Here is a 21742-nt window from a genome sequence, read left to right as displayed (position 1 = left end):
TTAAGTGTTCTGCCCCCAGTGGCTTTGATCCTTTCCTCCACGTTTTTGTTGTGAGCATCCTATCTCTGCCAGAGATCTGATACCCGAAGCTGACAGCCATCCCGTGTTCTCTTCTGACTTCTCTTCATGACTGACTCTTGTGTTTCCTAACTTCGGGTGGGGACTCACGGCCGGCTGAGGGGCTCTGCGTGGGCCTCCTGGGCAGCTGGCTTTGCAGGCAAACCCTACAGGTGCTTTTAGCCTCTGTTCCCCACCAGGTGTCCCAGGAGCCTTGGACTGAGTCCACGTGAAGTGGTTCTCGGCTGGCGGGCTCTGTTCCAACGTGACCACAAAATCCCACACTCTTCTGTTGCTCATGTTGGCACCTGGGCCCCATTTTTCAGCTTTCCAGTGATGTTTCCAGGGCTTCCCTTATATTCCGAGTTAGTTCCGCTTTTATTTTATCCAGCATTGCTAGGGTTGTGCCGTGGGAGGGCTTTTTGAGTTCGTGGCCAGTTTCATCGCTAGAAATGGAATTTGGCCGCTGGCGCTACTTTAGAACCCATCCCGAGTGATTGGCTGGGGGCAGGATGTGGGGCTTCCGTGAGCAGGGATGCCGGAGATGGCAGGCTAATTCCCAGGAATGTGTCGGGTCTAACGCCCCTCCCCATCCTTCCGCCAGGCCTTTTGGGGCAGAAAGAAAGCAGCGTTGACCCCTGGCCCTCCATGCTCTTACCCCTGCCCTCCCTGCCACAGGACTGCGGCCTAAGGCCTCTCCCCACCAGGCCAGCCCACACGCCCTAGTGGTTAGGAGCCAGGGCCTGGTGTTCAGCGGGGTCCGGCTCCAAATCCTGGCCGTGTCGAATTCTGGGCGACTTTGGAGCAGTGACTCTTTTTGTCCGAAGGTGGTCTCAACGACACTGCGGTAGCCAGTACCCACCACTGCCGAGCGAGGGAAGCAGTGCAAAGCAGGTGGGAGTTTGGGTCGGCCCAGCCCTCGCTAGTACGAAGAGCCAGCGGCCACTCCTGAGTTTGTATCTGTGCCCGCCTGACACAGGCTTCCTGGGGCTCGGGGATGTGACTTGCAGTTTCAGCAGCAAATGCTCCACAGCCTCTGGCTTACACCCCTCCCCACAGCCTGGGCACCCCTGAGTCGCGCGCCACCACCCCCCCTCCCCGCAGCCACGTGTGCCCACGGTTTCTGGGTTTTGCCGGTCTGGGCTGCAGGGTCTTATCCAAGTTTTTACCTGGTCTTACCTGTGTGTGACCCAGCACCTCTTTAAACCTCCCTAAGTTATCTGTGCTGCTTTGCCTGGAAAACTCTCGTGAGCTTCTGTCAGGCGGCAGATCACACGCTTAAATGCGCCATCTCTCTGTCCTCAGAACCTCATGTGGGAAAGACTGATTAGCTCCCTCTCATAGGTAAGGGATGGTCTCATTTCCTTGATGTTACAGGGGCCAGGCATGGAAGCCACTGGAAACTGCTGCTGTGCCTCTCAGACCCAGCGGGCTTAAGCTCCCCTCCCGCCCTGATGCCAGGACAGGGCTGAGGTTCCAGGTCCCAGGGGCCTCAGGTGGGCCTTCTAGAGACTGGAGTTCCTGCAGGGTGAGCTCCCGACCCTTGAGTCCCAGTTCTTGGCTGTCTCCAGGCCTCTCCCTTTTCCTGTTTTGGTGCTGGCTCAGCCAGGCCCGGAGACAGGGGCATGATGTCTTAATCCTCCAGGTGGCAGCCATGATGGATTCTCCACTGGCTTGGCCACCTGCTGACCCCTCTCTTCCCACACACCTATCTGCCCCACCCGGCACCCGACGTGGGGACCCCTGAGCCCTGGCACCCTGCCTGAGTGCGGAGGGGCCACCCTGGCGGGCCCACGATGCCCCCCAACTCTTTCCAGAAAGCAGGTGGGGTGGGGGACCGGGCTGCCCGCCCTGGGCTCGGCTCTGGCTGCCACAACAGTCGTAAATCAGGGGAAGAGGGGGTGTCGGAAACGGGTCTGCGGAATGTCTGGATGGGGCAGGGAGGGGGTGAGTGCTTAACTCTTAGAAGCTCAGGGTGTGGGGCCAAGGGACTGGCTTGCCTGGCCCTGAGGATGCGGAAGAGCAGCCGGTACGGGACGCGGGGTCTTCCTGCTACTACAGCAGCGGCAACGAAGAGGTTATTTCCCCAGCCCAGGCTGGGGAATAAATTGAGGGTGCGAGGCGTCCCCACCCTCGGGATCTGCCCGTCACAATGGCCACAGGAAGAGTCCTACTCTGCTCTCTGCTGCTCCTGTCGCTGCAGCCGGGCCTCGGCAGGGGCCCTGGTGCTCGGGGGGCTCCGGTGGTGGAGGAAGAGCCACGAGGGACCCTAAGGCCGCAGCTGGGTAAGAACCCCCCGGACCCCGCACGACTCCCCCACTCCTTCCTGCTCAGACCCTGCTTGCTGTCAGCTGCCCCTTGTCCCCTGCAGGTGCCCGCCTGCGCAGAGCCCTGGCCAGCCCGTGTCAACTGTGGAGCCTGCCCCTACCTGTGGCCGAGCTGGGTCTGGGCTACGCTTCCGAGGAGACGGTCATCTTCCGCTACTGTGCAGGCAGCTGCCCCCGCGGTGCCCGCACCCAGCACGGCCTGACGCTGGCCCGGCTGCGGGGCCAGGGCAGAGCCCACGGCGGGCCCTGCTGCCAGCCCACCCGCTACACCGACGTGGCCTTTCTCGATGACCGCCACCGCTGGCAGCGGCTGCCCCAGCTCTCGGCGGCTGCCTGCAGCTGCGGCGGCTAAGGACGCCAGGCCTGGGGCCCTGCAGCCGCTTGAGGAGCCCTGCTGACCTATTTATCGGAGACTTGGATGCCGATGAGATCAGAGGGGCGGTGGGCTGGGGGCCGCCTGCAAGGAGCATAATAAAGGAAACTGCTGCTGCATGACTGTGTTCGGCCAGGGTGTGCCCTGACCCTGCCACCGAGCTCCCTGTGCGTGGACAGGGAGGGTCCTGGGCTTCCCCTGCACCTCTGGGCGCCTGCAAGCAGCCAGCTCAAGGAAGGCCAGTCTGTCCATTTTCCAACTTTATTCACAAACGTGGTGTGTGTCTGGTGGGGGGGGGAGAACCTGAGGGAAGGGCCTGGCGTTCAGCAGGCTGGGGGGGGCTGCCCAGGCTCACCTGGTCCCATCCCCTCAGGGAGGGAGCGGCAGATCACAGAGATGCGTCGGCCCCGGGGAACCCGACGCCCCCCAAAAAAGGACTCTTCATCCCGAAGAATCTCATGGGAGAAGTCATAACGGGCCGAGCCCCTGCAAGAGAAAACAGGCTCGGGCTGGGTGGGGTGAGGGCGGCCCCTGCGCAGGGCAGGCTGCCTGGTGGGTGGGGCGCGCGGGAGGGGGGTGGGGGGAGGAGATGACCGCGTCTGCCGGGAGGGCTGAATAAGAGAAGGTGCGCAACGTGTGAGGTGGGTGAGCATCTGATGAGTTACGGGTGGGGTGGGGGCTCCTCGGCTGAGCAGTACCTAAGGATGTAGAGGGAGCCTGGCTCCAGCAAGAGTTCCAGCCACTCCCCCGGCTCCTGGGTGTGCACCAGCCGCATGACGCTGGGAGATAGTAGGGATAGGCCAGCGATGGTGGCTCCACAGAACTGGAAGAGAGGGCATGGTGGCCAGTCAGTCTGTGGCCTGGCCGCCCCACCCCCAGCTGGGGGCTCCAAGGCTCTGGCCGCCGCCCACCTTGATGCTGTCCACATGTGGCTTGATGTAGCCCCGAGGTTCCAGGTCCAGCACATGCACCGAGGACAGCAGGGTCTGGCCAGGGCTAAAGGCGGCCGCTTGCACACGCTGCAGGATGGCCCGGCTTGCCTCTGACCAGCGTGACTTTTCTGTCTCTCGGAAGCCGTGGATGGCCTGCACGGAGAATTTGGGTCAGGCCAGGAAGCTCTCAGAGGGAACAGGGAAACTGAGGCACGGTGGTGGGGGGCAGAGTGCAGAGCAAAGGACTGGTTTTCCCAACATGACCCTTGACCCCGCCTTCAACTCACCACCTTGGTCCTATCTACCCTATAATCCTGGGTCTCAAACCCCAACCCCAACCCTTACCCCATCTAGGTCTAGTCCTACTCCTTTGTATCCGCCCTTGAGCTCCAATTCAGTCCCAGATCCAGTCCCCAACGCTGGCCCCCCGCAATACTCAATTTTGTCTCCGCCCACAACTTGATCCCACTCCAGTCCTCTGTCTCCGCACCCAACTGGTGACCCTCCCTCATCTAGCTCCACACCTGTTTCCGCCCCTAACCTTGGTCCTGTCCCCCAAACACCCCACAGTTCCAAGTCTGCCCTCCAGTTACCGCCCTGCCCTCATCTCCAAAGTGCTTTCCCGGCCAGCAAAACACCTCGGCATCAAACTCCGCCCCATGCCGCCAGCCGCGTTCCCAGCCGTAGCCCCCGGCGACCCAGCGCTCCACCCCAGTCTTCACCTCTAACGTCACTGGCCCCGCCTCCGCCGTAGCCCCGCCCCGAGGCCCGCCCCCCGGGGCCGCCGGCCTCACCGCGTCCCAGTGATCGTATTCGTAGCGGCGGCGGCGCAGCTCGGGCTCCAGCTCGCGGCTCAGTGTCTCCTCCTCGGCCGTGCTCAAGAAGCCGGGCCGCACCAGGGCCGCGTCCCGAAGGCGGCTTAGTACGGCTGGGCCCGAGCCCCGCACCCAGCTGGACCGGGGAAGGGTCCCCAGCGCCAGGCCGCCACTTGCGGCCATAGCCCCCAGAGCCGGGTCTTGGAAGCTGTCGGAGTCAGGGCAACGCCCCCGCTCCGGAGCCATTGGCTGTGGCTTCTCCGAGCCCCTTCAGTGATTGGCCTTCCTCGGAGTCCCGCCTTGGTCTCCGCCCCGTCAAGAGTACTGGTTGCTGCTCAGCTCGCGTCTCAAGCTATTGGCTCCCCATAGCACCCGCCTCCTTTCGCGCGCTATTGGGCGTCGTCCACGGTGGAGGCCGGGGGTCGGGGCTCGGCGGCGAGTTATGGCCTCGAGCTCGAGGTCAGGAGTTGCAGGAGGATTTAGGCCAACGCCCAGGTTGTGGAGTTGGCCAGGACTAGAGATTAAGGGGACAGCACAGTCAGGTTGAGATGAAGGGGTCAAAGGCACAGAGGTCAGGGCCAGAGGTCAAAGGCACAGGGAGTGGGGCCAACTTAGAGGTTGGGGTCAAAGGTTAAAACCAAGCATCACCCTTTTCCCCTCGGGACTGGGTTATTCCCACCCCTGTACAAACAGACTGGCTCCCACCCGCCTGGGTGTCTCCCTATTTGTTGATCATCTGACTCTCGATGTCAGCTCAGGTCATGATCCTAGAGTGGTGGGATGGTGTCTCTTTATACCTCAAGTCACCGGAAATATCAAGGACAGATGTCACAACCCGTCCTAATCCAATCATCAAAATTCAGAGGAAAGTCCACAGGACAAAGGACCTTGTTTCTCCGACAAGGGAATTTCAAAGGAAGACAAGAAAAAGAGGGAGAGATTGAGACAGAGATTAAGGGCAAAACCCACAGTTAAAGAGACTTTGAGATATCTCCACCAGTTGCAAGGTATGCGCCTTATTCGGAAGTTGATTTGAACAAATTAATAAAAATAGAGACAACTGGGGAAATTTGGACACTGGTTGACTATTTGACCGTAGTAAGTACTGTTATTTTTTTAGGTTTCAAATGGCATTGTGGTTGTCTTTTAAAAGATTTATCCTTTTAGAAATACCTGTGGAGATATTGACTCCCTGACCCCTCCAGTGACAGCCCCATGTTCTCTGCTCTCCCTAATACAACAAAGTTCCTTGAAGAGCTTGTCCAGCTCCCCTGTCTTCCTGCCCCTGCTGTCTGGATGCACTCCAGTCTGGCTTTGGCCCCCACAGCACGGGAAATGCTCCTACTTGAGGCACAGTGACTTCCACTGTGCCCAATCCAGCAGCCAGTTCTTAGCCTGACTGCTTATTTATAGAGATACGTTCTTATTTCATTTTACATTTTTATCCCCAGCTCTGACCGCAGATTCATCATCTCCTGGGATGTCTAAGGCACATCAACACCAGTAACGGCCAAACTCAACTTCTGATTCCCGGTCCCCCGACCAGTTCATGGGTTCAAGCCAGGCGTCTGACTCTGCACTGACAGCTCGGAGCTTGGAGCCCAGAACCTGCTTCAGATTCTGTGTCTCACTGTCTCTCTGCCCCTCCCTCGCTCCTCCCCTGTTCACGCTCTGCCTCTCTCTCAAAAATAAACACACACTAGGGGCGCCTGAGTGGCCCAAAAAAACCCAAAACCGTGGCTGGAATCTGACCCCCTCTGACCACCTAGCTGGGGCTGCCAGCCTTCTTCTGATTATTCTGATTAGTCCACTTCTCCTAATGGGTCTCCAGGCTTCCATGCTGGCTGCACTTTGCCCACCACTCCATGGGAGTCCTAGTAGTCCTGCTTTTTGTTCTTCTCAGAACCCTCCCGGGCTCATCTCCCTCCTTGCTCACATCTACCAGGCATGAAGATCTGTCCTCCTTCCTTTCTGCTCTCAAATCTCCACTGTCCCCCTGCCACTCCACTTCAGCCACCTGAGCCTCCTTCTGGCCCCTCCCACAATGGTAGCCACAGTCCTGCCACAGGGCCTTTGCACTTGCTATGCCCGCTGCCTAGACTGCTGTGTTCCTCCCTCACCTCAGATGTCTTTGTCCAAGCCTCACCTCAGCAAGGCCTTCACTGGCCACCCCATCTAAAACTGTCACGCACTCACACTGCATGTCTCTTTCCCTGCTTTTTAAAAAAACTGTCTACTCCCACAAGAATAAGTTCTTTGAGGACAGGGATTGTTGTTTTCTTCACAATACGCCGTGGTCTCTAGAACGGTGCCTGAAATGTCGTATTTGCTCAGTAGAGTTTGCTGAAGTTAGGGAACTGAAGGTCAGAGTCTCAGGGTCAGGGCGAAAGCAGAAGAGGCCTCGTGAAGGGCACACGGTGGAGCGGGGAGGGAAGGCGACACAGATGGGGATCAAAGACTACAAAGATTTAATTGAAAATCACAGTGTCTCATTCAAGATATCTGCCCTTAGCGGCACCCCCAAATCCGAGTTCCTCCTGGGGCCCTTCCAGCTCAGCAGCGAGGGGTGGGCAGGGCTTCAGCTGCAGGGTCTGACCGGTGCCTGGCCCCCCACCCCCAGCTTTCCTCTGGAGGGTGAGGGCCAGGTCTCAGACGCTTGCTGGGGCAGGTTCTGCTGTGGCCGCGGCCGCCACAGGCTCCTTTTGCACCAGCTCAGGCTCATCCTCACCGTCCTGGGGAGGGTGGACCAGAACCTTGTCTAAGATTCCAAACTCCTGGGCCTCCATGGGGCTCATGTAACGGTCCCGCTCCATGGCCGACTCTGCAGGGGAAGCAAGAAGCAGGACGTGTGCGGTTAAGGGCAGACACCTGGGGACAGGTTTGGGTCCCCGTCCTGCGGCTGCTTTGCTGCGTGGCCTTGGCCTCCCCCTCTCGGTGCCTCGGTTTCCCCATCGGTAAAATACCCGTTTCCATTTTGCCTTTTTTTTTCACTTGTTACTGATGTATAATGTACACCCAGCAAAGGGCACAGATGGTAAGTGGACAGTGTGAATTTCAACCTGAACTCGCCCACAAGGCCAGCACACCGATCGAGAAATGGGATGTCACCAGACCCCCCCTGACCACCGCAGCCCTGCTGGAGCCACTGACTCCTCTGGCCCAAGAGGAACCACTAGCCTCACGCTGGGCTCACAGCATAGATAAGTCTGCTTCTTTTTTGTTTGTAAATGCGTGGAATCAGAGAGTATCTACTCCCTTTCGCCACTCAGCAACAGGATTTCGAGGTTCAGCCAGGCTGCCGTGTGTCGCCGTGGACGGGTCTCTCTCGTTGCCATATGGCGATTCCACAGCGTAAGCAAAGCCCTGGCGCCCTCGTCCCGCTGGCCACGTGGGTGTTTTCCAGGGCGGGCTCGCATACACAGGACCGCCGAAGCACTCCCTTCTCTTGGTTACATGCTGAGCAGGGGGGAACCATGGCATTTTGGGCATTTTTAGCCCGAGCTGGTAGTGCCAGATGGCTTTCTACCGCATCTGTGTCGTTTTCACTGCCACCCGCAGCGGGTAAGCGTTCTGGTTGCTCCACGGGCATCTGGTGCTGTGTTTTGTATTTTAGCGGTTCTAGTGGATTGAAATGCTGTCTCGCTGTGGCCTTAATTTGCCTTTCCCTAAAAGCTGGTCATGTCAGTTTTTTTAAAAAAATATATTGGGGCGCCTGGGGGGCTCAGTCGGTTGAGCGTCCGACTTCGGCTCAGAGTCTGTGAGTTCGGGCCCCGCGTCGGGCTCTGTGCTGACCGCTCGGAGCCTGGAGCCTGCTTCGGGTTCTGTGTCTCCCTCTCTCTCTGCCCCAACCCACTCGCATTCTGTCTCTGTCTCTCTCAAAAATAAATAAACATTAAAAAAAAATTAAAAAAATATATATATATGGGCTGGGGCGCCTGGGGGGCTCAGTCGGTTGAGCGTCCGACTTCAGCTCAGGTCGTGATCTCACGGTTCGTGAGTTCGAGCCCTGCATTGGGCTTTGTGTCGGAGCCTGCTTTGGATTCCCTGTCCCCCTCTCTCTGCCTCTCCCTTGCTTATGGTTGCTCTCTCTCTCAAAAATAAATAAACATTAAAAAGTATATATATATACACACACACACATAAGATAATATATATATATAACGTGTAAAAATATATACGTATATATACACATATACACACACTGGCTAATTTATTTATCTTATTTATTTATTTTTGAAGGAGGCTCCATGCCCAACGTGGGGCTTGAACTCCCAACCCTGAGATCAAGAGTGGCATGCTCTACCGACTGGGCCACGCAGGCACCCCAATGATGTTCTTTTTAAATATCATCGCTAAAGATGACGGGCATCTTTTCTTGTATTTCTTGGCCATTTGGAATATTCTTTACTGAGGACCCTGTTCAAACCTTTGACACACTTCATTGAAGTTTTTGCAAGGGTTCTGCAAGGAGGTCTTTTTAAAGTGCTTCGAACAGGGGTTCTCAGGTGACGGTGACTTTGACCCATGGGGGACACCGGGTGATGTGTGGAGGCAGTTTTGGTGGTCACCCATGGAAGGTGCTACTGGCATCCAGTGGGCAGTGGCCAGGGACGCTGCTCTATGTCCTCAATGGCCAGGACGGCCCCCACAACAGAAGATGACCCAGCCCTGAGTGTCAGCAGGGCCAGGGTCGAGAGGCCCTGGCTTAGCACAAGGCCTGCCGCACATGTTCGTGTTGGCTGAAATAAGGAGCCGCTGGCAGTCTGCCTGGGGCGGGGACACTCACCAATCACCTGCAGGCTCTGTTTGGTGTGCTTGGCATAGATACTGTAGAGCTGCTTCTTGAGTTTCATGATCTCCTCCGCCTGGATGGCGATGTCTGTGGCTTGGCCCTGGGGGGCGTCCCAAGGGGGTTAAGAGGGAGAAGGTTAGAATGAGCGTCAGCCGCGCACAGGGAGGCTGGAGAGGGTGTTCAGACAGGTGGGACAGGGCTTCTCGAGTCCTTCCACATCCTGCTGCGTCTTCAACCACCATCGGGAAGGCTTCCGGTGTGAATTACACTGTCTTCCATTCTGCGCGCGGAGCCTCGCCCTTCCCAGGGCAAGGGGATTCCTGGAGACAGCGGCCAGCTGGCCCACGAGTTTCACGTGCAAACCGGCTGATCCAGAGGGCACACCCTCACCACCTCCTCCGTGGGGCTCTCACGTTCGGGGCCACTATCCCGTGCCCCATCACCCCGGGGCCCAGTGCCAGAGAACTAGGCCAGCCCCCACACCCCAGAGTCCCCTGACATTATTCAAACTAGCCAGTCCTGAGCCTGCTTGCCCTGCCTCACAGTTCCTTCCTGCAGAAACCACAGTAAAGTCCTTGTCCGCTGCCCCTCCCCACTCCTGCCCGGCCTCCTGACAGACCCCGGTGCTTCCCGTGTGGCCCTGCATGGCCTGGCATGCCCCCACCCCCTCCTGCCCCCTGGGAACTGTGCATTGCAAACTGTCTTTCCAATGGTGGTCCTCTCCTGATCTGCTGGCCTCGCCAAACGTGAATCAAAATAAAACCTACGGTTCAAAACACTGACACTCCCACACGGCGTCCACCCAGTAGCTCCTTCTGTCCAGACACCACCCCCCATCCCGCAGCAGCCTGCAGGGCCTGGCACTCACCCGGGCGCCCCCAGACGGCTGGTGGATCATGATGCGGGAGTTGGGAAGTGAGTGGCGCATGCCCGGGGTGCCAGCGGCCAGAAGCAGGGAGCCCATGCTGGCGGCCTGGCCCACGCACCATGTGCAGATGGGGTTCAGGATGTACTGCATCGTGTCGTAGATGGCCAGGCCTGAGGTCACCATGCCACCTGGTGGGGGGGGGGGTGTGGTAATGAGGGGCTGTGCCGGCTCCTGGCCCGCATGCTTTCTCGGCTGCGCCCCTGGTCTTGGGGAGAGCTTGTGCAGAGGCAGCCCTTTAAAGCAGGCGTGGCACGATCTTGCGGTCCGGGAGTTCGAGCCCCGCGTCAGGCTCTGGGCTGATGGCTCGGAGCCTGGAACCTGTTTCCGATTCTGTGTCTCCCTCTCTCTCTGCCCCTCCCCCGTTCATGCTCTGTCTCTCTCTGTCCCAAAAATAAATAAACGTTGAAAAAAAAAATTTAAAGCAGGCGTGGCAAACGCAAATACTTCCAAGGGTAGAGAGGTGAGGAAACAGGTGACGCGAATTAAGCGACTGGTCCAGTTACCACCCGTGCACATGGGCCCAGGGGGACCAGACCTGTCAAGCTTTCACGAGAAGCTGGAAATCGGGGAGCGTGCAGTGGCCGAGAGGGAAGCTCTGGAGCCGGCCTGCCCTCACAGTTTCATCTGTGTGACCTTGGCGAGTTACCCAGCCTCTCAGAGCCACAGGGTCTCCTGGCAGATTGGGAATAACTAAACAGTCCCTACCTCGTGAGGCCGCCACGAGGACAAGATGAACTAAATGCCTATAAAGTACTTGGGTGTGGGGCCCAGGAAGCGTCCAATCAAGATGCGCTATTGTCTTTGGGGAGGGAGTGGTGCTGGTGGCGGCAGCTACCGATTTGAAAACGCTGACCACCGGGTCAGGTTAGGAAAGTGTTAGGTGTGGGATCAAAGAGGCAGGTTCAGCTGCCGGCTTGTGAACCCAGACATAAAAGCAAGGAACAGGCAACTTTTGGAGGTTTGGAGACAGTGTTGGGATTCTGAAGGAGGCTCAGCACCCTTTCTTCCTCCGCAGGGACAGCGTTCCTGATCAGGGGGGTCTCTATCCCCTGAGTCACCTCAAGTGTCCCCAGAAGCGCCCCTGCCACCCAGGGAAGGCTCTGCTCACCAGGGCTGTTGATGTACATGTGGATGGGCTTCTTGTTGCTCTCGGACTGCAGGAACAGCAGCTGCGCGATAACCAGGCTGGCCACGCTGTCGTCGATCTGCAAGTAAGCAGGCAGGGTGGGGTGGCCCACATCGGGGGTAAGGAGAGGGCTAATGGAAGCAATTATGGGGTGGCTGGGGACGAATCAGGGGAACCGGGATGGATGTCAGAGCCCAAGAGAGACGGTGGGGGAGAATTCAGGACCAAGGAGGGGAGGTGGTGAAGGGTGGTAGGGACCCACGGGGGTTGGGGCCCAGGAAGCCGGGAGTCATGGGCTTAGGGCAAGGAAGGGAAGGGGTCACATGGGTTGGGGAGAAGGATTAGAGCCAGGAATGAGGGAGGAGGATCACTAGTGAGGGAGGGAGTCAGAGTTCAAGAAGGGCAAAGCAGAGGGTTTGAGGAAGGGGTGAGATGGGGGATTAGGGGCCAGAACAAGGGGCTGGAGGCCCATGGGCCCAGGAAGTGGGGCGTCAGACTGGTACCAGTGCAGAACCCAGGTAGGAAAGTAAAAGGAGGGGTCAGGAGGTCAAGGGGGTTCTAGAAGGAGGGGAGCGTGGGGTCTGGGCAAGCGCAGAGGAGGGTCCCGGCGGGGAACTCACCGGACCCATGACACACACGATACGCTCCCGCAGCAGACGCGAGTAGATGTCATAGGCGCGCTCGCCGCGACCCTGAGGGAGAGAGACAGAAAGAACATCCAGCCCCGTGACCCCCGACGCCCTCCCCAGGCCACCGCGGCTGCTGTACCGTCTGCTCCACCACGATGGGAATGAGCGGGAGAGCCCGGGCCGCCGTCGCGTGCAGGCTCCGCTGCAGGGCCAGGCCGGTCTTGGGCGTCCGATGCGGGGGGAAGCGGGCGGCGAGGCGAGGCCCCAGCGCGGGGCAACCACCTGCCGCCACCCGGGCCCCCCCAACCAGTATTCCCGGCCACATCCCGCTGCAGTCCCTCTCGGCTTCCGTCCGATGGCGGAACTACAACTCCCGGCGTGCTTTGCGCCCAGAGCGCATGCTCACCAGGTCGCCCACATCCTGGGAGGTGGGGCGGAGCACGAAGGGGGCGGAGCCGGAGAACGTTTGAAGCGTGCAGTTCTAGTCACCTTACGTGATGAATTTGTCGTTCCTTATTTAATTTTTTTTTTCCATATTCAAGTTATGCTTTTTCCTGTCGTTCTTTTAATTTAAAAATCAGCTCCTGGGGTGCCTGGCTGCTCAATCGGTGGAGCGTCCCACTTGATATCGGGGTCGTGAGTTAAGGCCCCACATCGGGCGTAAAGCTTACTTAAAAAAAAAAAAAAAAAATTATAAATAAAAATCAGCGCCATTGTGCCCACTGAGCCCTGGCCTAGCCGAGTTTCCAGTTCGGTGGGGCTGACTCCTTACTGAGACCTTTTCTTTCATCTATGGACTCAGGCTGTTGGGAGCCCAAGGAAGGGTGTTGCAGACTCTGCCTGGGAGATGCCTGTGGAAAGGTTTCCTAGGAGAAGTGAGTATTGGAGCTGGGTTTTGAAGGGTGGATAGGAGTTTGTTAGGTGGGAAAAGATATTTCTGGTAGAGGGAGGAGAACGGGCAGAGAGATGGAAGTAGGAAGGTTCCCGGTAACGTTTGGGACCTCTCTTTACCTGCCAGTCGTCTCAAGGCGAATTCTTTTTCATCTTTCGGCTCAAATGCCACCTTCTTAGAATTGTCCCCAGAGTCTAGAACTGTGCCTGGTACACAGTAGGTGCTTATTAACTACACTTTGTAGCAAGAGGTGACAAGGGAGGCAGGTTAAGAGCTGAGGGCTGTAGAGGCAGCTGCCCCACCCGCAAAACTGGCTCAACCCCTGACGTGCTGTGTGATCTTAGGTCATTGCTTTAACACCTTTGAGCCTGAAGTTTCTCATCTGGAAAATGGCAGTGATCGAACCAATCTCAGGGAAGGATTTAAAGATACCTGCTGCAGTCGGGCTCTCTGCTGCTGGTGCGGAGCCTGCTTTGGATCCTCTGTCTCCCTGTCTCTGCCCCTCTGTATCAAAAATAAATAAACATTAAAAAAAGGGATACCTTCTGCTGATGCAGCATATTGAAGGCACCTGACTTCAGATCTTGGCTCCATTACTTACTAGCTGTGTCCCTGAGCCTCAGTTTTCCATCTGTAAATAGGGATAATGATAATAACGAACATCCTAAGGCTGTTGTAAGGTCCTCAGAATGGGCATTCACTATCTTTTAAAAATATTTTTTAACATTTATTCATTTTTGAGAGACAGAGCGTGAGCAGGGGAGAGAGGGAGACACAGAATCCGAAGCAGGCTCCAGGCTCTGAGCTGTCAGCACAGAGCCCGATGCGGGGCTTGAACTCATGAACCACATGATCATGACCTGTACCAAAGTCGGACTCTTAACCGACTGAGCCACCCAGGCGCCCCTGTATTCACTATTGATGGGTATTAATTATTGATGTGTTAGCCAGGAACCACAGGGGTGCAAGAAGTCCTCCCTTAGGAGGGGCCTTTTGAGGTGGGTTTTGACAGATAGATAGGAGTTCACCAGGCAGATAGTGCCTAAATGCTGGACCCTCAAATTGATGCTGGGTGCCATAGACAAGGGTACACTCTGTGTTCACACAAATCCTGGTCTCATGGGGACAGAGAACAGGACATGGGAAAGTGGAAAAGCTTAGAGGAGGCCTTGGAGGCACCCCTGGAAGAAGGCTTAGATCTAGGCCTCACTGACAGGGCTTGGGGGTCGGGGGTCAGTGTCCAGGCACTGGGAGTGACATTCCCCAGTGGGGACTGTGGAGGTAGTGGGCAGCATGGAATGTCCCAGTTTCTGCTATGAGTCAGGTGGGTGGCTCTGCCCAGCCAGTTCCCCTAGGGCCCAAGCGCCTGCCCTACCCTGGGGAGAAGGGTGAGCCATCAGGTGCTGCCGCCCCCGCAGTCCCTCCCCCCAAACTCCCCCCCCCCCCCCCGCCCCCGCCACTGCCTCCCTTTGCTTCACCGGCTCTACCTGTCCACAGATCAACTACTTTTCACCTCCTCTGTCCTTGTTTCCACCCTCTGTAATGTGTGTTCCAGCTTAACCTGTGTCCTGCGGTTATTTCTTCATTCAGCACCCTGAGAAAGCTCACCGAACCATATTCCTCCCTTGGCTCCCCGTCACCCTCGCTGACCTCTTCCCTCACTTGCCTCCAGCCTCCTGACCCACTTCGCTCTAGCAGTGACACTGGCCAGCTTTCTGTTCCTCAAACACACCAAGCCCCATCCAGGCACCTGGGCTTTGCTGGCATCCTCTTCCTGAATCCAGCTCCTTTCCAACCCACAGATCTCCCCCCAGATGTCACCTCCTTGGGGAAGCCTTCCCTGATTCCCCTTGCTAATCCCAGAGACACTCTGCGACCTTTGCTTCTTTAAATGGCTATCCAAAAACAATTACATCAGTTCTTTTGTTTTCCTGTTTATCATCTGTGGGAGGTGAGCTCCTTTGAAGCCAAAGGTCTTTTTCAGCTGTATGGTCCTTGGGACAGTATTTATGACACCTTTTTTTTTTTTTATTTAAAAAAAAATTTTTTTTTAACGTTTATTTATTTTTGAGACAGAGAGAGACAGAGCATGAACAGGGAGGGGCAGAGACAGAGGGAGACACAGAATCTGAAACAGGCTCCAGGCTCTGAGCCGTCAGCACAGAGCCCGACATGGGGCTCAAACTCACGGACCGTGATATCATGACCTGAGCTGAAGTCGGACGCTTAACCGACCAAGCCACCCAGGCGCCCCTATGACACCTTTTTATCAGGACTCACAAGGAGAGATGCATCTTATATAGTGTCTGAGCCCACAAAAATACAAAAGTTTCACGAAATGATATTTATCCTTATTTTGAGCAATCACCTTCTGGTATTTTCTAATTTTTCCTGTTCTAGTCTGTTTCATTTACATTGGAGTTTCTCAGCCTTGGGACTAGTGACATTCTAGGTCGGATAATTCTTTGTTCGGGGAAGGCCATCCTGTGTATTGTGGGATGTTGAGCCCCATCAGTGGCATTGACCCACTAGACGCCTGTGGCGCTCCCCCATCATAACAATCGAAATGTCTGAGACATGCCCAAGTGTCCTCTTGGAAGGAAGAATTGCTTGCCATTGAAAATCACTGATATAATTTTTTTTAAATTTTATTTCTTTTGAGAGATGGGGAGGAGCAGAGAGAGGGAGAGAGAGAATCCCAAGCAGGGTTCACACTCTGATCGCGGAGCCGATGTGGGGCTCTAACTCACGAATCATGAGATCATGACCTGAGCAGAAACCAAGAGTTGGACGCTTAACCGACTGAGCCACCTGAAAATCACTGATTTAAATTAAAGTGGAGAGTGACCCGAAATGCTGAAATGAAAAAAAAAAAAAAAAAACTTTTGAACAGTTTCTGGCACATTGTAGGCACTCAGTTACTGTGTGACTTATTCCTCCTGACTTGTGAAATATGTTCTCAGTGAATGAGTCCATATAAGTAGGTGGTAAGGGAGTGAGGGATGGAGGGAGGGAGGAATGTTTTGATGCTTGGCTATAAAATCAGTCCGTCCCACTGGTTTTAGGTTATTACTCTGTGGTCAAAGAGAAGCTCTAAATACTGTTACCTGTTCTTTGATGTATGCAAAACAGGCCTATTGAAATGGATAGAAATTGAAAATTAAGAAAAGAAATGGAAAACCCAGGGCTGAAGAAGCCGTGGGTAGATGGATACCCCCATAAACAGCTCACACACAGACATTGCTACACTTCTCTGGAAAGCAAGTTGATACCCCATTTCCGACTCCCATAGTCCACTTCCAGTTACTCATTTGTAGGAAATGACCAAAGGTGAGCACCAAGATTTGGCCCAGGGTTGTTTATGGCCGAACTGTTTATAACTGTTCTGACTGTTGTTTCAGTTAGCTAGTGCTGCGTGACAAATCATCCCATACACCTAGGGCTTTCAAACAGCCGAGGCTTATTCTCACAATTTGGGAATCTGGATTGGGCTCCTCTGATTGTCCGGTACAATCAGAGCCCCAGGGTTTGCTGGGGCTGGAATATCCACCGTGAACATCCTGCAGACACACATCTGGAGCCTCACCCCTGCCAGGGAGGCATCTCTTTCTCTCCATGTGGCTGCTTGGGCTTCCTCACAGTATGGTGGTCTTTAGGTCTCACCTGACAACTGGCTCCCAAGAGAGGAAGCAGAATTTACCTGTCTTCTTCTTTAAAAAAAAAAAAAAAAAAAAAAAAAAAAAGTTTATTTATTTATTTATTTTTGAGAGTTTTGGGGGAAGGGCAGGGAGAGGGAGAGGGAGACAGAGAATCTCAAGCAGGCTCCACATTGTCAGCACAGAGCCCGACGCGCGGCTCAGTTTCACTAACCGGAGATCATGACCTGAGCTGAGATCCAGAGTCAGATGCTTAACCACCTGAGCCTCCCAGGCGCCCCTGAAGCTACCTGTCTTCTTAAAAGCTTGGCCCACACGTCACATGGCAGCTCCTTTGCCACCGTCTGTCAGTCGGAGGAAGTCACATGGCCAAACCAAGATGCAAGGAGAAGGAAAGGGGAAATGACTCTTGGTGTGGGACGTGGCAGGGACGCACGGGATGGAAAGAATTGATGGTGGCCGTCTTCGGAGACAAGTCTAGCACGCTTACATTAGCAAAGAATTGGAAATGAGTGTCCAGAAAGAGGGGCTGATTAAATCATATAAAAATTTTTTTTTAATCATATAAAATTTTAAGTTACAACAATTATCAACAGTGCCTCCTCTGATCCAGGGTTTATTAGTTAGGCATGACTGTGAGCGCCAGTGACTTAGACAAGATAGAAATGTCTTTCCATCCAAGTGATAGTCTGGAGGTTGGCACTCGGGGTGGGCAGGGTGGCTCTGTACCATGGCGTCTCCAGAAGCCTTCTCCTCAGCCATTTCTAGGGCGGGGCTTTCCCTGTTTCGAAATCGAAATTGGGGCTTCAGCTGGCACATTTCCATTCCAAGAAGCTGGATGGAGGTTGAGAGGAAAAAAACAGGCAAAAGACGCATGTCAGTCTTTTTTTTTTTTTTTTCATATAATTTATTGTCAAATTGGCTAACATACCGTGTGTAAAGTGTGCTCTTGGTTCTTGGGGGTAGATTCCCGTGGTTCATCGCTTCCCTACAACACCCAGTGCTCATCCAACAATGCCCTCCTCCGTGCCCATCACCCACTTTCCCCTCCCCCCAGCCCCCCATCATTCCTCGGTTCTCTGTATTTAAGAGTCTCTTACGGTTTGCCTCCCTCCCTCTCTGTTTGTACCTATTTTTCCCCCTCCCCTCCCCCATGGTCTCCTGTTAAGTTTCTCAAGATCCACATAGGAGTGAAAACATATCATATCTGTCTTTTTCTGACCGATTTATCTCATTCAGCATAATACCCTCCAGTTCCATCCACGTTGCGCATGTCAATCAGTCTTGAAGGAGGGCCGCCACCCCCCCCTCCACTTTTTTTGGCTACATAGCATTCCATGGATTCCATTATGTATGTATATATACGTATATATATACACATATACGTATGTATATATAATATATATAAATATGTGTATATGTATATATATGCACACATGTAAATATATCAGCATAGGGGCACTTGGCTCCTATGAGGGTGGCTTAGTCGGTTAAGCATCCAGCTCTTGATCTCAGCCCAGGGCATGATTTCACAGTTGGTGACTCTGAGCCCCGCATCAGGCTGATGGTGTGGCGCCTGCTTGGGATTCTGTCTCTCCTTCTCTCTGGCCCTCCTCTGCTTGTATGCTCTCTCTTTCTCTCTCTTAAAGTAAGCATAAAAAAATTTAAATATATATATATGAGTATATATATTTACTATATATTATTCATATATAATTAATAAATCAATTATATTTAATTTTAATTATTAGATTAATTATTTTATAAGCATATATTATACAATAGAAATGTGAAATTATATATGATACAACTATAATTAATATATTAATGATTATACAATTAGCATGTATTATATATAATATTTAATATAGTCATTATATATATATTTAACCTGTTCCTTGCTGATGGATATCTTCACTGCGATGAAATACATTTTTCTCTTATCAGATTTGTCTTTTATGTTTTTTTAATGTTTACTTATTTGTTCTTGAAAGAGAGACAGAGTGTGAGCAGGGGAGGGGCAGAGAGAGGGGGAGACACAGAATCCGAAGCAGGCTCCAGGCTCCGAGCTGTGGGCACAGAGCCTGACGTGGAGCTCAGACTCACAAACCGTGAGATCGTGACCTGAGCTGAAGTCGGACGTTCAACCGGACTGAGCCACCGGGGCGCCCCTCAGATTTATCTTTTAAAGAGACTCCAGCCTTGGAGACGCCTTCTTTATCCACACTCCCTCAGGAAGCCCCTTGGGGCTCTTGGCCTTAAATACCCGCGTATCTGATGCTTCCTAGGTTCGTCTCTCCCACCCAGATATCTCTCCCAAGCTCCAGACCTCCCTCCCTCTCATCTCCCCTTGGATGTCTGATTAGGCACTGAAATGACACGTCTGAGAAGAACTACTGATCTTATCCCCCACCCAAAGCACTGCCCCTTCCACCTGCCCCTGCTTGGAGCTGTTCTTCATTTCTGTTGCTTCACGGCCCAGAAGCTGTTGGCTAATCCAGCGGGCTCAACCCTGCACATCTGCCCAGAGCTCAGCACCTCCCCCCTGGTTGGAACCGCCATCACCTCTTACCCAGACAGTTGTAGACATTACCTCCTCCTATGTATCCCAGCCCCCACTACTGCGCCCTTGTAAATTCTGTTCCCTTCAGTGGCTGGAGGAATCGTTTTATTTTTTATTTTGGTTTTCTTTTTTAATGTGTATTTATTTATTTTGAGAGGGAGAGAGAGCATGAGCAGGGGAGGGGCAGAGAGAGAGAGAATCCCAAGCAGGCTCCGTGTCATCAGCACAGGAGCCCAACGCAGGGATCAATCTCCCGACAGTGAGACCACGACCTGAGCGAAAATCAAGAGTCAGAGGCTTAACCAACTGAGCCACCCCGGACACCCCCATCCCCGGCTTTTTTTTTTTTTTTTCCTTGATGCGTAACTTATGAGCATAGCACCTCCCTACTCAGAGTATGCTTTATGGACCAACAGTGTCAGCATCATCTGGAATCTTGTTCAAAATGCAGACTCCTAGGGGCGCCTGGCTGGCTCAGTCGGTAGAGTATGCAATTCTTGGTCTTGGGGTTGCGAGTTTGAGACTCATGTTAAGTGTAGGGATTACTTAAAAACCAAACCTTAAATAAAATGCAGACTCTTAGGGTCCATCCCAAACCTACTGAACAGGAACTTGCATTTTCACAAGATCCCCAGGTGATCCATATGCACACAGAAGCTTGAAAATGCTCCCATGTGATACATTTACTGCTTATTTTGTTTACTGTCTCCCCTGGTACAATGTAAGCCCTCTGGAGCAAGGGGTTTTCTCTATTTTTTTTTTTTCACTGCTATACTTTCATCACCCAGAACAGTATTTGGCACATGGTAGATACTCAGCACACATTTATTGAATCAATGAAGGAATGGCTAATGGCTGGAGAATGGATTGTATGAGGCAATGGTCCAGACGGATGTGCCAGTCAGCATTGCTGGTTGAAAGCAACAGAAATTGTCTTAAGCACAAAGAGAATCTTGTAGATTACTGGAGGTTTTCCAGCATGGGTGAGAGTCTGGAATATCCACTTGGAAAAAATAGACAGAAGGATCCAGAGATTGAGCGTTAGGGACAATTGGCCGAGGAGGTCACAGCCACCTCTGGATGAGCACGAAGTTCCCACTCCCAAAAGAAATGCTTGGATGTTGGAAAGCAAAACAAACAAACAAGCCAATAAGATGAAAAGACATGATGAACATCTCCTACAAAGGGAGACCTGTGAGGGGATAGGTGTAGCCATTCAGAAGAGAAATGTGGCAGCTTGTGTGAGTAGAATCTAGACGAGGAGACGGACTTATGAAGTGTTTGTAGGAGGAGGTAGAACAGACAGAGCTTGCAGATTGCAGACTAAATTGTCTTCTAAAAGTCATGCTTCTCCTTTGTAACAGTTATCTATTGCTGCATAACAAATTAACCCAGAATTTAGTAGCTGAAAACAATAACAATAGCTTTAAATATTATCCATAACTTGGGGCGTCTGGTTGGTTCTGTCAGTAGAGCATGAGACTCTTGATCTTGGGGTTGTGAGTTCGAGCCCCATATTGGGTGTAGAGATTACTTAAAATAAGATCTTTAAAAAACATTATCAGTAACAATAAACATTATCTCACATAATTTCTGTGGGTCAGGAATCTAGGGGCAACTTGGCTAAGTGTTGTCACTCGGGGTCTTTCATAATGGTGGCCTCAAAATGTCAACCAGAGCTGTAGTCCTATCCAAAGGCTTAACCAGAGTTGAAGGATCCCCTTCTAAGATTCCTCACTCACATGATTCATTCACAAGTTGGATGCTGGACAAACTGGATGTGTAGCTACACATGGACTTTTTGATTAATTGAATGTCCTTACAATATGGTGACTGGCCTCCCCCTAGAGCAAATGATCCAAGAGGGCAAAGTGGAAGCTATAATGTCTTATGCAACCTAGCTTTGCCAGGCACACATTGTCACTTTCAAGGTATTCTGATGGTCACACATGATTCCATGTGGGGCAGGGGACTCTGCAAGGGGATAATACCAAGAAGTGAGCATCATTGAAGGCCATCTTGGAGGGTGGTCACCATATCCTTCCACCCTGAGACTACATCTCCCAGCATTCCTTGCATCTGACGAGCCATTTGATGAGTTTTCATTAATGGACCCTGCAAGGAAACGATGTGTGACACTTCTATGCCAGGGCGCCTTGGAAGCAACTGTGACTTCTCCACTCTTAATCTCCTCCCACAGGCTCTTGCAACGAAATGAAGTGGCCTGATAAAGAGGGTGGAACCATAGAAGAAGCCCGGGAAGGGAGCCACCTGTCAATTAGGAACACTCCTTTTGGATTTGGATGAGTGAGCAACAAGGTTGCATCATATTTCAGTCATTAGACATTCTAAGGTTTGTTCATTGCAGCAGCTAGTTATTACCTAACTAATTCAGGAACGGATTGAATATGAATGACTGAATTCATTTTTATGGGTAAATAAGGTTCACCTGTTTCTGGCTAGAGCCATTGGGTGCATGAAAGTGCCTTTTACAGAGACGGAGACATAGGTTTGGGGGGAAGATAATGAGCTAGTTTAGGGCAGGGTTTCTCCACTATAGCACTCTTGACATTTAGGTTCTGTGTGGTATGGGGTCATCCTGTGCATTGTAGCATAGTAGCTCAGTAGCATCCCTAGCCTCTATTCCCTAGA

At 53.2% G+C, this 21742-nt stretch overlaps 4 protein-coding genes across 7 annotated transcripts in view; 2 read left to right on the top strand and 2 right to left on the bottom strand.

The window, feature by feature from the left end:
- The first annotated feature begins 159 nt into the window (after positions 1-159).
- PSPN (persephin) lies at positions 160-2918 on the top strand. Of its 3 annotated transcripts, XM_047849056.1 has the most exons (4): positions 160-422; positions 885-951; positions 1435-2342; positions 2429-2918. In XM_047849056.1, the coding sequence occupies exons 3-4, from the start codon at positions 2210-2212 to the stop codon at positions 2734-2736; spliced, it is 441 nt and encodes a 146-aa protein (XP_047705012.1). In that variant the 5' UTR covers positions 160-422; positions 885-951; positions 1435-2209; the 3' UTR covers positions 2737-2918. The 3 variants fall into 3 exon arrangements, with proteins under 3 accessions (XP_047705012.1, XP_047705010.1, XP_047705011.1); XM_047849054.1 differs by having other exon boundaries at positions 160-951; XM_047849055.1 differs by having other exon boundaries at positions 160-1009.
- Positions 2919-3004: 86 nt separating this feature from the next.
- Positions 3005-4732, bottom strand: ALKBH7 (alkB homolog 7). Its single transcript, XM_047849053.1, has 4 exons — positions 4484-4732; positions 3669-3842; positions 3456-3580; positions 3005-3243 (listed from the first exon to the last, which is right to left on the bottom strand). Exons 1-4 carry the CDS (start codon positions 4685-4687, stop codon positions 3081-3083), a joined length of 666 nt encoding a protein of 221 aa, XP_047705009.1. The 5' UTR covers positions 4688-4732; the 3' UTR covers positions 3005-3080.
- A 2217-nt stretch (positions 4733-6949) lies between these two features.
- On the bottom strand, positions 6950-12345 carry CLPP (caseinolytic mitochondrial matrix peptidase proteolytic subunit). The gene is made up of 6 exons (XM_047849045.1): positions 12119-12345; positions 11971-12042; positions 11333-11429; positions 10165-10352; positions 9291-9396; positions 6950-7325 (listed from the first exon to the last, which is right to left on the bottom strand). The coding sequence occupies exons 1-6, from the start codon at positions 12302-12304 to the stop codon at positions 7153-7155; spliced, it is 822 nt and encodes a 273-aa protein (XP_047705001.1). The 5' UTR covers positions 12305-12345; the 3' UTR covers positions 6950-7152.
- Positions 12346-12448: 103 nt separating this feature from the next.
- ACER1 (alkaline ceramidase 1) overlaps positions 12449-21742 on the top strand; it is a 46341-nt gene continuing 37047 nt past the window's right edge. Inside the window, exons 1-2 of one of the 2 annotated variants that reach the window (XM_047849051.1) lie at positions 12449-12854; positions 21291-21409. The gene's annotated coding sequence lies outside the window, so the exon portion shown is untranslated. Of the gene's footprint in view, positions 12855-21290; positions 21444-21742 lie in introns of both variants that reach the window. The other variant, XM_047849049.1, reaches the window with a different exon arrangement.

Source organism: Prionailurus viverrinus, chromosome A2 (genome assembly GCF_022837055.1).
Source record: "Prionailurus viverrinus isolate Anna chromosome A2, UM_Priviv_1.0, whole genome shotgun sequence".
Taxonomy (NCBI): Eukaryota; Metazoa; Chordata; class Mammalia; order Carnivora; family Felidae; genus Prionailurus; species Prionailurus viverrinus.
This window is presented reverse-complemented; position numbering and strand designations above follow the sequence as displayed.

Coding starts and splice junctions, on each gene's coding strand:
- PSPN (XM_047849056.1), top strand. CDS start 2,210: ATGGCCACAGGAAGAGTCCTACTCTGCTCTCTGCTGCTCCTGTCGCTG. Junction 2,343..2,428: donor GACCCTAAGGCCGCAGCTGG/GTAAGAACCCCC, acceptor TGTCCCCTGCAG/GTGCCCGCCTGCGCAGAGCC.
- ALKBH7 (XM_047849053.1), bottom strand. CDS start 4,687: ATGGCCGCAAGTGGCGGCCTGGCGCTGGGGACCCTTCCCCGGTCCAGC. Junction 3,581..3,668: donor CACATGTGGACAGCATCAAG/GTGGGCGGCGGC, acceptor CCTCTCTTCCAG/TTCTGTGGAGCCACCATCGC. Junction 3,244..3,455: donor GGCTCCCTCTACATCCTTAG/GTACTGCTCAGC, acceptor TTTCTCTTGCAG/GGGCTCGGCCCGTTATGACT.
- CLPP (XM_047849045.1), bottom strand. CDS start 12,304: ATGTGGCCGGGAATACTGGTTGGGGGGGCCCGGGTGGCGGCAGGTGGT. Junction 12,043..12,118: donor CCATCGTGGTGGAGCAGACG/GTACAGCAGCCG, acceptor TCTCTCCCTCAG/GGTCGCGGCGAGCGCGCCTA. Junction 11,430..11,970: donor TCGTGTGTGTCATGGGTCCG/GTGAGTTCCCCG, acceptor GCTTACTTGCAG/ATCGACGACAGCGTGGCCAG.